This window comes from Physcomitrium patens, chromosome 18 (assembly GCF_059467195.1).
Source record: "Physcomitrium patens ecotype Gransden chromosome 18, ASM5946719v1, whole genome shotgun sequence".
In the NCBI taxonomy this organism is placed as follows: domain Eukaryota; kingdom Viridiplantae; phylum Streptophyta; class Bryopsida; order Funariales; family Funariaceae; genus Physcomitrium; species Physcomitrium patens.
In genome coordinates, this window is record NC_143427.1 from 1,646,501 (window position 1) to 1,660,231 (window position 13,731).

Here is a 13,731-nt window from a genome sequence, read left to right on the forward strand (position 1 = left end):
AGTAGCCACTATACTGGCATTATCATGGTAGGTAGTAATAGCCTCTACCCATTTTGTTACATAGTCCATGGCGACTAAAATATATCACTTTTGGCCAGGTTTTGACGCTGGTGTGATGGGACCGATAAAATCAATACCTCATTTTTTGAACAATGTCTGTCCTAAGATTGGAAATAATGGCATGGCGAAGGTACCCATGGATCGACCAATTCGTTGGTAGGAATCACAACGACGAATAAATTGGTATGCATCAAAAAATATTGTGGCCCACCAATATCCGGCCCTTAAATCCTTGCGAGCAGTACTATCTCCCGCAAAATGACCACCACAACTATCTAAATGGAAACCTTGAAGGATCGACTGTACTTCACTTGGAAAGATATAACGGCATAAAATGCCATCTTTTCCTTGTTTGTACAAAGCATCGCAAATCATTGTATACGGAACACTCTTCAGAATGAGTCGCTTGTTAAGCTTATTAGTGAAAGTCGACGAAAAGGTGTGGAAGGTTAAAAATTGAATGATTTCACTATACTTGGAAGAAATCACATCCACCACAAATAATTTGGCATCAAGAAGAGCATCCATGACAGGTTCATTGTCAAGAATATTAGATAATTGGGATAAATGATCAATATTGGCATATTTCTTCCTAGGTCATACGACAATCGTAAAATTGAACTCTTGTAAGAGTAAGACCCATCAAGTAATGCACCTACTCAATTGAGGCTTATTAATCATGTATTTGAAGGCATCATGATCCACATAAAAAATAAACAGATACCTAAGCAAATAGTACCAAAATTTTTGAACCGAGTATATCATACCCAACGCTTCTCCTTTAGTAGTAGTGTAATTGCATTTGGCAGCCACCAACTATCGACTAGCATAATAGATAGGATGATCCGGATCCTTGACATCCTTCTGACTTAACATCGATCCAATAGCTACATAGGATGCATCAACGTATACATGAAAGAGCTTTGTCCAACAAGGAGCCACCAATATTGGTAGAGAGACCAATTTTGACTTCAATGCTTGAAAGGCCACGATACATTCTATGATTCAAATGGGACTAGTCCCATCTGACAGAGGTTTCTTCAGTAAGTTTGTTAAAGGTTGACAATTAACTACGAACGAACAAATGAATCTTCGATAATAACTGACATGGCCCACAAATCCACAAACATCGAAGACCGTCTCTGATTTGGGTAAGTTCATTATATGCTACACTTTGTCAAGATTCATAGCAATATCATGGCTGGAGACGATATGTCCAAATAATTTACTAGATAAAATATCAAATTGACACTTCTCCGAGTTCAACGATATTCCAAACTTAACGCACCAAGCCAAACATTTGCCCAAACAATTAAAATGATCCTATTTTGTACTGAATGTACAAAAGTCATCTAAAAAGATCTCTATAAATAGCCAGAGATAGTCTTGGAAGGCCTGAGCCATCACTCTCTAAAATGTGGCTGAGACATTATATAACCCAAAAGGCATCACGCGATAAGCAAATGTGCCTCAATCCATAGTAAAGGTCTGTGGTGCCTAAGAAAATCATTTATTTTAAATTTTGTAGAAATAGATTAGGAAAGATCTGAAGAAGAAGCTGTTAAGTAAGAAGATAGGAGATAAACAGTGAATTAGGAATATAGTGTTAGAAGACTGAAGAGAAGGTCAAAATCCCGAAGATGGTTATCTTGAAGATCTTCGGAAATTTACATTTGGAAGATGACCTTCAAACAGACCTTCGACCTTCGAGATTAGCTATTTTCTAGATTTTACACTTAGTAGGATAGAGTTAGAGTTTATTGGAGAAAACCTTTTTGTACATTTTCCGAAGGCGAAGGACCTTCAACCCATTTCCTAAAGGAAGATGAGCTAGTCCGAAGACCAGAAGTTAGGAATTATTGGCAAGCTCTTCAAGCAAAGGATCGCAGATTCATAGCAACAAGAATCGCAGACTTAGAAGATGTGGATTTCGTGCAGTCACCAAAAGGAAAACGTAAGAGCAGAGCTGTAACCATGACACGCAAGAAACGAAGGCAGCAACCCAAAGATGTGCCCTCGGATCAGACAATTCGGATGGACGGGCAGGACCAACCTGAAGATGAGGTCGTTTCTCACCCGCATGTACAGGTAACTGAAGGTAAGAAGAGCGGAGGTGCCTTTCGAAGGGCCTTCGGAAGAGCCACAAAGAGCAGGATGTTCGGAAGCAACTTCAGAAGCAACCCCACAGGGAGATCGAAGATTTGAAGGCCTTCAACCAGCGAGCTGAAGGAACTCTGGAACGGACTAAGAAGATTGATGAAGAACAGAAGGCGACAGTATTAGCGGCACAGAAGGCTCTTGAGAATCTTTTAAGAGTCTCAGTTGACACATTTTCTACTAAGACAGAAGGTACTGGACCTTCACGTACTTAGTAAAACAGACCTTCGACCTTCGAGATTAGTGTATCCACAGTTATAACAGATTTTAGTTAGTTAGTTAGAGGTAGGTAGTTAGACCTTTCCGAACTGGAGTAGTATAAATAGAGAGGGATCTGAGGAAATCAGGATCCTTTGTTTCGGTGGCTGTAGCTATTGAAGGTTGAATTCAGATTCCCTCGTCGATACTCTGAGACTCAAGCACCTTGGTGCTCATCTCTTTTGATAGTTGAAGCTCTATGGGAGTAAGTCCCTGTACACAGTGAAGATCCTTGTCTTGGAGGCAAGAGTAGTTGTGTGGCATCCATAGTAGCATTGAAGGTAGCACATTTCGAGAAAGGTGTTATTTCCTTGCAGTAGACTGCCAAATCGAGAGGACCTGCCTTTAGATTGAGTTTCTGAGCTCGGAATAAAGTGATCATCCATCTCAAGAGACTTTGTTTCATTCCAGATAAGAGAGGATTTGAGTAGAAAAACTAGAAGATTGTGTATCTGAAGACCTGTTTAGAACTGGCCTTCAACTCGTTGGGTTATGTCTATCACCCAGGAGTCTAAACTAAGAGTGAAGTGACTGAATGAAGAAGATGTGGCATATTTGCAAGCTATTTGAGATCTTTGACCATTTTCCTCGTGGGATCGACTTGTATTCACCATATACCTACAATCTTGTGGTTTTGTAAGTCGTTACAAGGTCGTCTGAAGCTGGTCTTTTGTTACAATTTGAACTTGATTATATCCAAAAAATCCATCAAGGAACAAATAACATTCGTGATCAGCTACGGCGTCCAATATACTATCTGTAAAAGGCAATGGAAAGTAATCCTTCTTGGTGGCCGCATTAAGTTTCCAAAAATCCTGACAAATACGGATTTTTCTATTCTTTTTTGGCACCATGACGATTAGAGAAATCCACTTGTTATTTGATATTGGGTAAATAAAACCAACTCCAAGAAGCTTGTCCCATTCTTCTTTCACCATGAAAAAATATTTAGGATTAAGGTGATGTTGCCTTTGCCATATTGGTTTAGCATTCTCTTCTAAAATGATACGATGTTCATAGATGTCAACGGAAATAACTTTTAAATCAATATAAGTCCAAGCAAAAGTGGACTTATGATGTAAGAAAAATTATGTCCAACAGGTCAACTCTTGGTCCTTAATACCTTCGTAAACCTTAATTATCTATGGCTCTGCTGTGGTCACCAAGTTAATAGTTTAACATAAAGGTGCAACGGCGATGTTTTGTTTCAACCCCCGTGCTAGTCAAAAATCAGTTGATAAGTCTGACATGTGTGAAGTACTGAATCCTCTGTCTAGAGCACTCACATGATACACATCATATTTGGTCATCCAATCAATACTAACATATTTAGAGTTTTCTGAATCCGTCGGATATATCAAGTATTCCCCCGTATCTCTACATTGGTACACCACTCCACAATGTTGCGCTGCCTCCATGAACACCTCCATAATCGGTGGGACTGCATCATCATCATCATTCAACGTCAATTCAGATATTGACAATTGAAACTTCCCGTGATAGCGTATCAAGTACATTTGTAATACCACTTTGTCTCTTCCCTTTCCAATTGTCAAAGTACCTTGATTCCAATTATTTTTGGCCTTTGCTTGATAAAGCTAGAGTCGTCTCAATAAAATTGGATATAATAAAGTTGAACATTATAGCCGAAAGATGATATAATCAATCGCATATGCAATACCAGTACTTATAGTTTGAACACTCCATAAAATATCCATTGATTTAACTTGGCTATGATCTGCCATCTACAATATCAATATTGTCGGTACTATGTGATCCAATTCTAAAGCATCCATTGTATCAGCATTCATTAAATTGACGCTGGAACCACCATCTACCTGAACACCAAAGATCATGATATCGTCAATCGAAACATCGATGGTTGGTGCACCTGGATCAAGGTTCAAACTGACTTCACAAACTTTCTTATTACGTTGCCTATGCTGTGTTAACGATGAATTCAATATAGAACGTTACTCTGGTACGACCACTAGAAGTTGTTTCATAGAAATAAAAGGCCGAATAGCATCCAGATCCTTTAAAATGTCATATGGTTCCATATTTAGGATAATGCCCAATGCCCTCTTTCTTTTCATTGGTTTGAGTTTAACTTCGTGAGCTAAGATATTCTTCTGTCCTAGACTCGAAATTGAAATAGTAGATGGAGCTTCCTTGGAACTCACGCCTCCTAGAGGATCTTTTAATGGAAAGGATATTTTTTAAAACTGTGTAGAGAACGGAACAGCTTGAAATAGAACTAAAGCCTCTATAATCGGGACCTCATTGGATTGCCCAACGGGATCAAGTCTCATATTAGGTAAGGCCTGTAACAGGATTTGGATTAGATGTCTCAATAATTGGATCACATTGGTCTTTCGCTTCAAAATCACCCAAATATTGAATTGGTTCTTTTCTTTTTGCTAACTTTTGGTAAGAACGGCTTAGAAACATTCCATCCAATTTACTAAAAAATCTTGAGGACCTTGATTTATCTCCTCTATTTTTCTTTGATTTTGGATCTGATGATCCTGATTATTGAAATTGAATGAAGCATTATATTGTTGATAAGTATGCTCCAACTGCTTGCAATTTTGACAAACTGGTCCATAATCATCACTAGCTTTGGGATTGGAACATTCACTAGCATAATGGCCAATCTGTCTGCAACAAAAATAATAAAGTGGTCTTCTTGTACTCGCATTAGGCATATTAGGTGTCTCCATCGATATATACCTACTAAGCTTATTCCATGTAGGGTTAGAAAATGATTCAAATGTTGATCGAGATCCACACCCGAAAAGTTCCTAAAAGTAGATAATGGAGCCATGTTGGTTGTGTGATCATCCACGTCAACCATTTGCACTGCTATTAGAACTGCTGGATCATTCATTGTCATTGAAGAGGACAATGTGTCGCTTAATCTCTTATTAAAATTACCACTATCTTTCTCAATTGTCTTTTTTAGACTTTTCAACCTCCTCAATTTACTATTATTATCCCTAAATAAGTTTATTAGTTGAATTGGAGGTGAAAATAATAGATTTTAAAATATGCTAAATTGACCCTTATTAACAAGTAATTTATATCATTTTATAGAATTAGTTTTTATAGAATCAGGAGTTTCCGCTATTGGGAAGGTACCTAATGGAGTATCCAATTCTTATGTGTTTCTTCCACTTGTAGTTAACAAACTCAAGAGATACGCTGGGTTGTTGATAAAATTTCCTACGAGTGCTCTTAGAAATTTCCTTAACGGTATATATTGCTAAAATATTTGATGTCGATCAGCTTCTGAGTATACTCGGATATATCGACAGGCATGCAACTATGGCTTAATCCAACTTTTTTTGATGCTTCCTTTTTAACTTGCGTTCTTGCTTGTTTTGCAACGATTCTCTTGCTTGCTCTTTCTCTTGTCTTTCTTTTGACTGGCGTGTTTTCTTTACTGCAATGTTTTTATTCTTTATAACCATAATCTTTCATTATATACTTCTAAATTTTCTTCCTATTTCCCATCTATTCATTTGGTAGTTGATTGCTAATATTCAATGCTATTCTCAATCCTCGGCAATGGCGCCAAAATGTAATTGTCGTTTTACTTATTCTACAATTCCTTCCAAAATAAACCTGATAGGGGAATTCAAATACAGAGAAAGACTAAGCGCATGAGTTTCACTTATTAGGGTCACACAATTAATTGTATTCTGAACCACTAAAACACTAAGAAATACAACAATGCTTCTTCTTAATAACAATACTCCTTCATCAACTGATAACCACAATGTGCAATCTTCACTCTCAAAAGACTGCTCAAAATTCAATAAATTCCATGCAACACCAGGAATAATAGACTTCACTCTAACCAATCTGTATTCACAAAATTCCTCTAATCATAGACTTCCTCTATCAAAACACACACACACAACTCTCAATAAACAACAATTATAATCTTCCATCCATAATCAATCTTCCAATAACTTTTCATATAATTCAATCATTCAGTATTCCAATTACATAATCAATAACTCATAAATCAATCTCTAATTTATTCCACAAACTCACTTCTCAATATTCAGAAACTATCCATCACTCTTCAACAACAAAAAAAACAAAAAAAAACAAAGAGGAAGCATCAAGCTTAACCTCGGCTCATGACTATCACAGTCTCGCACTCCAACAAACTTCTACAACTCCTATATAATTGCTACTGATTTCCAGATCCTAATCGTAATCCTATAATAACCGCTTTTAATAATTGAATCAATCATCCGTCCTCCTAAACTGACTATTCTATGGACTATTAGTTTATTTTATGAATATCTTACAAAAACAAACTAATATCTATTCTACAGTACTCAATCAATCTTATAAAATCTAAGTCAATGCAAGATTATGTCTCCTAATTTAAGTGCTTATATCTCTAAATTGGTAATATTTCAAAGGCAAAGATGATGGAGTGATTTATTCAAGGATTGAAACTTGTAGTCTAATGACAGGTGGAATTAAAGGATCTCCAATCATTTGAGGAGGCATTTAGAATTGTAGAAAGGATCAATGCTATAGATTTCAAAAATTCTAGTGTATGATCTATAGCACAAAGTCTTATGTTATTATCCAATAATATAGCATAACACCTAATATTGATGGAGATTGATGTCCTACAAAGATCACTAATACCACGAAGGTAATAAATATTAGTACAAAAGGGATTAAGTTTCTATTGTAAAAAGTCAAGCTATCAAATTTGAAGTTGTCTAAAATATCAAAATTTAGATACCAACAAATCAAGATAGATTCACAATATCAAGATTCATTAAGTTGATAACAAAATGAGGTAAGAAAATGGGGCTTCTTAATAAACACATTGAATACTAATATTGAAAATAGCTACTATCTTTCAAAAATAAAAGGCATAGCCTTGGATAATTATCAAAAAGATCAAGTAAGAAGACGACCATATTGAATGCTTGTACATTGGAGTTCGATAAAAAATTACATTTTGACTAGAATTTTTGACCTATTTAGGATTAAAATGAAGGTGATCAAAGAAAGAAATATATATCTAGAAGATGATCAAGAAAAATTATTGAATGAAATGTGTGAAGAAGAAATTTTAAGGTCGAGTGAGACCTATATCTTAAGAGAATGTTATCATTAGTATGCTATGGCTAGAGGTAGAAAATACCCTCTTTCAAATAGAACTATTGCCTTAGGCCAAACCAACAAGTCAGCTAATTTATTACTTAGCACTATATGAACTTGAAGAACTCCAAAAGATATTAGATGAACTCTTGGAAAAGGGCCTAATTTGAAAAACACATCACCATAGAGTACACCTATACTGTTTATATTCAAAAAGAATGGTGAACTTTGACTTTGTATTGACTATTAAGGCCTTAATAAGTAGACTATATCCATTTTTACATGTGGATGATCTTCTTGGCTAACTTTGAGGTGCAACCATCTTCAGCAAATTTGACCTTTGGAGTGGCTATTGGCAGATATCTAATGCAAGAGAGGATATAAAAAAGATGGCCTATTGTACATACTATAGACATTTTAAAGAATTTTTTTTATCTTTTGGCTTTATTAATGCTCCAGCCTCTTTTATAGATCACATGAACAAATTGTTTTAGGACCTTTTGGACAAGCATGTAATTGTCTTCATTGATGATATCCTAGTCTATAATAAAACATTTAAAGGGCATAAGCAACATCTATAAGAAGTATTACGTTTGCTTCAAGATAATCACTTTTATTACAAGTAATTAAAGTATAAATTTTAGAAAGCAAAGGTGACTATTTTAGAGCATATTGTATCTTCTAAAGGCATGTGCATGAAGTAGGATAAAATAAAAGTAGTAGAAGATTCACCAAATTTCAATGTTGTTTTTAAAGTCTACTCATTCTTAAGTCTCATTTTTAGGTCTTATCAGATATTATTATGATTTTGTTCAGTAACTTGCAGACATTGCTACTTCTCTAATAAGCCTATTAGAGAAGAGTGCCTCATTCAAATGGAAATTGGAGCAAAAAAAGGCCTTTAATAAGTTAAAAGAAGTATTTATTATTACTCCAATATTGTAATCATAAGATCCCAACCTTCTTTATATACTTGATATTAATGCTTCCAACTATGCTATTGATGTAGTTCTTTAATGAGACTTTAATAGAAGCCTTCAACTTATCACATATAAATCACGTAAATTTAGAAGAGTAGAATACAATTACTCTACACATGATCAAGAACAACTAGCAATTGTACATGCCACAAAGATGTAGCAATACTATCTATTAGAGAAGCCAATGAGTGTTTGGACTAACCATTGGCCCTTGCTACATGATTTGCATTTGAAAAATATAAAATTATGACATCATTGTTAAAAAGAAAAATTGAAGTTCTTTGCTATTTAGCTTGAATATAAGCAAAGGCGACAATACTTCATACCAAACATCTTATTGTATAGACCAAACTTAAAGCTCTAATTTAAATACAAGATAGAAGTCTCTACCATTAATAGTGTCATTTCAAACCTAACGATAGGAAAAAAATGAAAAGAAGCTATTCATTGAGATGCTTATTTCAAGATGATTACTAATCAATTGAAAGTAGACAATGTGTAATATCAAAATAACTATCTTAGTGATGGCTTACTCTATTTTAAGAAGAAAATTTAAATACTTAATGATGTTGTACTTTAGACATATACACTTTAAGAAAAATATGACATTCCAATATCTAGACATCTAAGGCATGAGAAGACTCCAGAATGGGTTTCAATGATATGGTTTTGGACAGGTTTGGATTGTAATTGAGTTAAGTTAAGTCTTGGATAATTACAGGTAATTCCACTATCTACAACATATTGGAAGTAACTATAGATCTTATTACATCTTTATTACACATGTTGTGAGTACTTTTTTCTCCCCACTTACATTCAATTTGATTCAATTGTGACTTAGATGAAAATTTAATATTAACCAAGATAGACATTTAAACTATAAATATATAAAAAAAATTAAAAAAAATAAAAATAAAAATAAAAAATAAAAATGATATAACAATAACAATTAATTCAATCAAACATAACAAGTCAAGTATATAAATTTTTATTATTTCTTTAATATTATAGTCAAATAAGTTAATTTCCTTCTAAGGTTTACTTAATCAAGTTTAAACTTTGAAAATTATAAATAAAAATAAAGATAAAATAAAATAAAAATAAGTTAGAATTAATAACTAAAAATTGAATGAAAAGTTTTAAAATAATCAAAATAAAAAATTAAAGATAAAAATTAAAATTTATAAAATAATATTAAAATTAAAATATAAAAATAAAAAGAAAAGATTAATTTTTTTCTTTTTTCTTGTAAAGATAAAGATAGATGAAAAGATAAAATTTTACCAATAATTATTGGAATGAATAAAAAGTTCTTAAATAAAATTAATTAAGAATAATAAGACAAGTGAGAAATGATATAGCAAATTAGATATTAAAGAATGTGATTAGAGAATGAATAGAGAGGAAATAATAACATACCTTGAGATATCAAATTGTAGGCAGCCACCCTTGTCACTAAAAAATTCACCAAAAATTCCTTGAGACTTCAATGTATGTAAAATTTGGTGTGACTAAGATTAACTCTAGCATGATTTTACTATTTTAAATCTTGTGGCAATCCAATCTAAAATGATTGAGATATGGTTTTCCAAGTAGAGCTACTTGGACTACCCTGGCAGTAGATCCCTTCTACTTAAAAATTTATTAAAAGTTTATTAATGATTCAAAGTTAAAAACTATAATTTTTCCTAGAACTAAACTTAGTAAAAGTCTTCTTCAAAAAAAAATTAATAACAAAAAATTAGTAGGTATTACGCTACGTTTTTTCAAACTTAATTATTCTAAACTACTGATGTAGCAGATCCATCTTCACTTTAAAAATCATCAAAATTTTGTTATGACTTAGAAATTAATGATTCAAATTTTTAAATAAATGAGACTTTATGTTACACTTCTAATTATAACTTATATTAAATTTGAACTAGACATCACCAAGGTAAAAATTTTTAAAGTTGATGCTTCTATGATACCATGGACAAAAGACCCCCTACCACTTGGAAATTCGCCAAAAATCTGTCCGAGCTTCAAATTGCTCGTAGCTTATGTTGTTGAAAATTTGGTAAATAGAAGAAGGTAAGATTCAAATATTGCTTAAAAGCAAAAAAAATTGAGTGACTGAGACGAAAAAAAATACCGAAGTAGTGATAAGATGGGAAAAAATTCCTTCAATTAAAAGCCTAGAAACAATTTGGCAGGGCTTTGCCTAACAAAAGGAGGAAGAGAAAGAGTGAGTTGGGCCACCCAAGATCTCTTAAATAGGTAGGAAGAGGCCCATAGGTGGTGGCCACATCTCTACCATTCAAATTAAAAAACTCCTAACCAAGGTCAAGGGCCTATAATCACTTTAAATCTAAACCCGACTTTAAGGCTAGAAATACCTATAACTCCAAAACTAACACCTTTTTGAAAAAAATAATACCACCAATGTCTCTAAAACACATTTTTATCCCAAGGCTGAGTATTCATAAGCCCAAATCCTAGTTCTAAATTAAAAAAACTAATTAATTTACTAATTTAGTTGTAAGTTCCAATTATAATTCTAATTTTACTCAATCTACTTGGAGATCAATAAGGATTCTTACTATCAAGCCATTATCATCACCATTCTTCAATTTAAGCTCTCTTGAACATGAACTCTTAGCAAATTCAAGATCCAATTGCAATTTAGCTTAAATTAATATACTTGTGATTTGTTTTCTTTTTTTCCAATTTTCAATTCTAAATAGTTATTAGAATCACGAGGAGAGGAATTCCTTCATAACAATTAGCTCATCTCCATCTTCTAGAAATCATCATTATTTTAACAATTAGACTTTATATTTTTAATCCATTTAAATTGTGGCATGAAATTTAACCTTAAAAAAAAATCCTAAAAATTAAATAGAAAGATAGAGCAATTAGACTTAACGGATTTTTTAACCATAGTCAAATTAGGAATTAGCCTCGAAGTTAAAAATTAAGATTGAAGATTATTTCAAGATATAATTTTTAAAACTTAGACGACAAAATCTACTAAAATTTAAATTTTAAAACTAAAAAAGGATTTAAACCAGATAAAAGAAAAGAAATCATAGACCCTCTAAACTTATTATTTTAGGATTTTTAATAATTATTCAATCTAATAATTAAAAGTATCTATCTAATTAAAAACCTTAAACTATAATTTAAGTCATAATTAACTAAAATACTAATTTTGATTTATGAATTAATCATATTAGTATTAAAATTAGTAAAAAATCACAAAAGTAATTATAATTAATTACTAAAGCTATTGATTGTGCTCACAAAAGCATTAAAATCACATTGCAATTGTTATTTTTGTGAATTGACTCTTAAAGCAACTTCACTTGGTTGAGGTGCACTATGATATTGATGCCCTAGAACTTATATAGTATTGTGTAGCATTGTCGTGTTGCAACACAACTATATGTTGAAAATATAAATGGAAAAGATTTATTAATATTTAGTCATCTTGGATGTTAGAAACAATGTCCAATTCTTGTGCCAATATTCAAGGGCCAATTAATGTCACTTCATTGCAAGCTCTACCACCGAACGTGACAATAGCGTATGCTCCACCAGGGTCATCGAACCAAGTACCTTTCATACCAACGGGATGACCAAGATCATTTTTTAATCCTACATGGAACAAGTCTAGTAGGTACATATTAGTAAAGATACCCAATATGCCTGACGGGGGTGCAAGAAGACCACTTCGTTGTTTCTGTTGCAAACAGATTGGCCATTATGCTAGTGAATGTTTCAATCCCAAAACCAGTGATAATTACGCGCTAGTGTGTCGGAATAGCAAGTAGTCGGGGCATACTTATCAGCAATGTAATGCTCCATTCAATTTCAATAATCGGGATCAGCAGATCCAAAGCCAAGAAAAAATTGAGGGGATAAATCAATGTCCTCAATTATTGAAGGTAGAAAAATTGACATTAGAGCCGAACAAGGTTGAATTATTTCTTCAAGCTGTTGATAGAGAATTATAAGAGAAATTGGAGTTGCTTCTTGAAGACAAAGAAGAAGATGAAAGATTCACAAAAAAGTGAAAAAATGTTGAAAATGTAGTAGATTTTCTTACAAAAAGAGAAAAGAGGAAGGATAGGAGTAATATTTCAAAAGCAGTACAAGCATCTAAAATTCCAGTACATACAACACGACCAACAATGTCTATTGTTCAACCTTCAACATCTTTATCGAAGAAAGGAGAGATGAAAATTAAAGAAATTATACGTCGAATGTAAGATATTCAAATCAAATTGGCAAGACTTGAAGAAAATACTTCTACAAAAAATTTGAAGAATATTTCAAAATAAGGATATGTACAAAGATGTATCTAGTGTGATGATGTTTCACATACTAGGAAGGATTGCAATGAAATTAATAATATCGTGCAGCAAAGAGTTATTTACTGAAAAGATGGAAAAATTACATTAATGGATACAAAGAATCTCCTTCAAACCAATTTTGGCAAAGGAGGTATGAGAGCATTGATTCAAGATTATTTAACATAACATTGAATAGCAACACTAGAAAGTGCAAGTTATGGTGCTAGAGTAGATGATGACTTTGGTAGAAGTATAGAAACTAGTGAATTTTGGGCTTCTGCCATTTCCACAATGCAAAAAAAAAAAAAAAACCTCGGGAAGCGTTATTGAGGAATGCAGCTACAATATGAGGTGCAATAGGTTGAGAAGATCTTATTGAGTCTTTTTCAGTTCATATATATATTACTAAGAGCCAATATGAAGCTTTGATGGAAGAAAAAAGACGAAGAAATTTTGATAATACAAGAGAAGGAAATTCTTCTAAGAGGCAAATTCGAGGAGATAAGGCTCATGAGGCGGCTTCACAAGAATTGCCTATAAAGGATACTTCAGCATCATTGGAACAAAAAATAAAAGAGATAAAAGATAAGGATAAATCAATTTCTTATAAGCTACTTTTTGATATAGAAGCGGCAACAAATTTAAAAGGGGTATAAGAAGAACGTATATTAAATGCTAAGGTGGAATTCACATTGAAAGAAATTTTAGAAATTACAAAGAAGGAGTTTCATGATATTATCATTGACATCATTAAGTGAAAGAGGTAATTAATAGACAAAGCTGGAATGAATTATGCT

General features: G+C 32.9%; 1 protein-coding gene across 1 annotated transcript in view; it reads left to right on the top strand.

Annotated features, from left to right (window-relative positions):
* The first annotated feature begins 2,034 nt into the window (after positions 1–2,034).
* LOC149987421 (uncharacterized) overlaps positions 2,035–13,731 on the top strand; it is a 57,170-nt gene continuing 45,473 nt past the window's right edge. Inside the window, exons 1-2 of the mRNA XM_090244532.1 lie at positions 2,035–2,148; positions 2,187–2,409. Of these exons, the coding sequence (XP_090100658.1) occupies positions 2,035–2,148; positions 2,187–2,409 (337 nt within the window). The remainder of the gene's footprint in view (positions 2,149–2,186; positions 2,410–13,731) is intronic.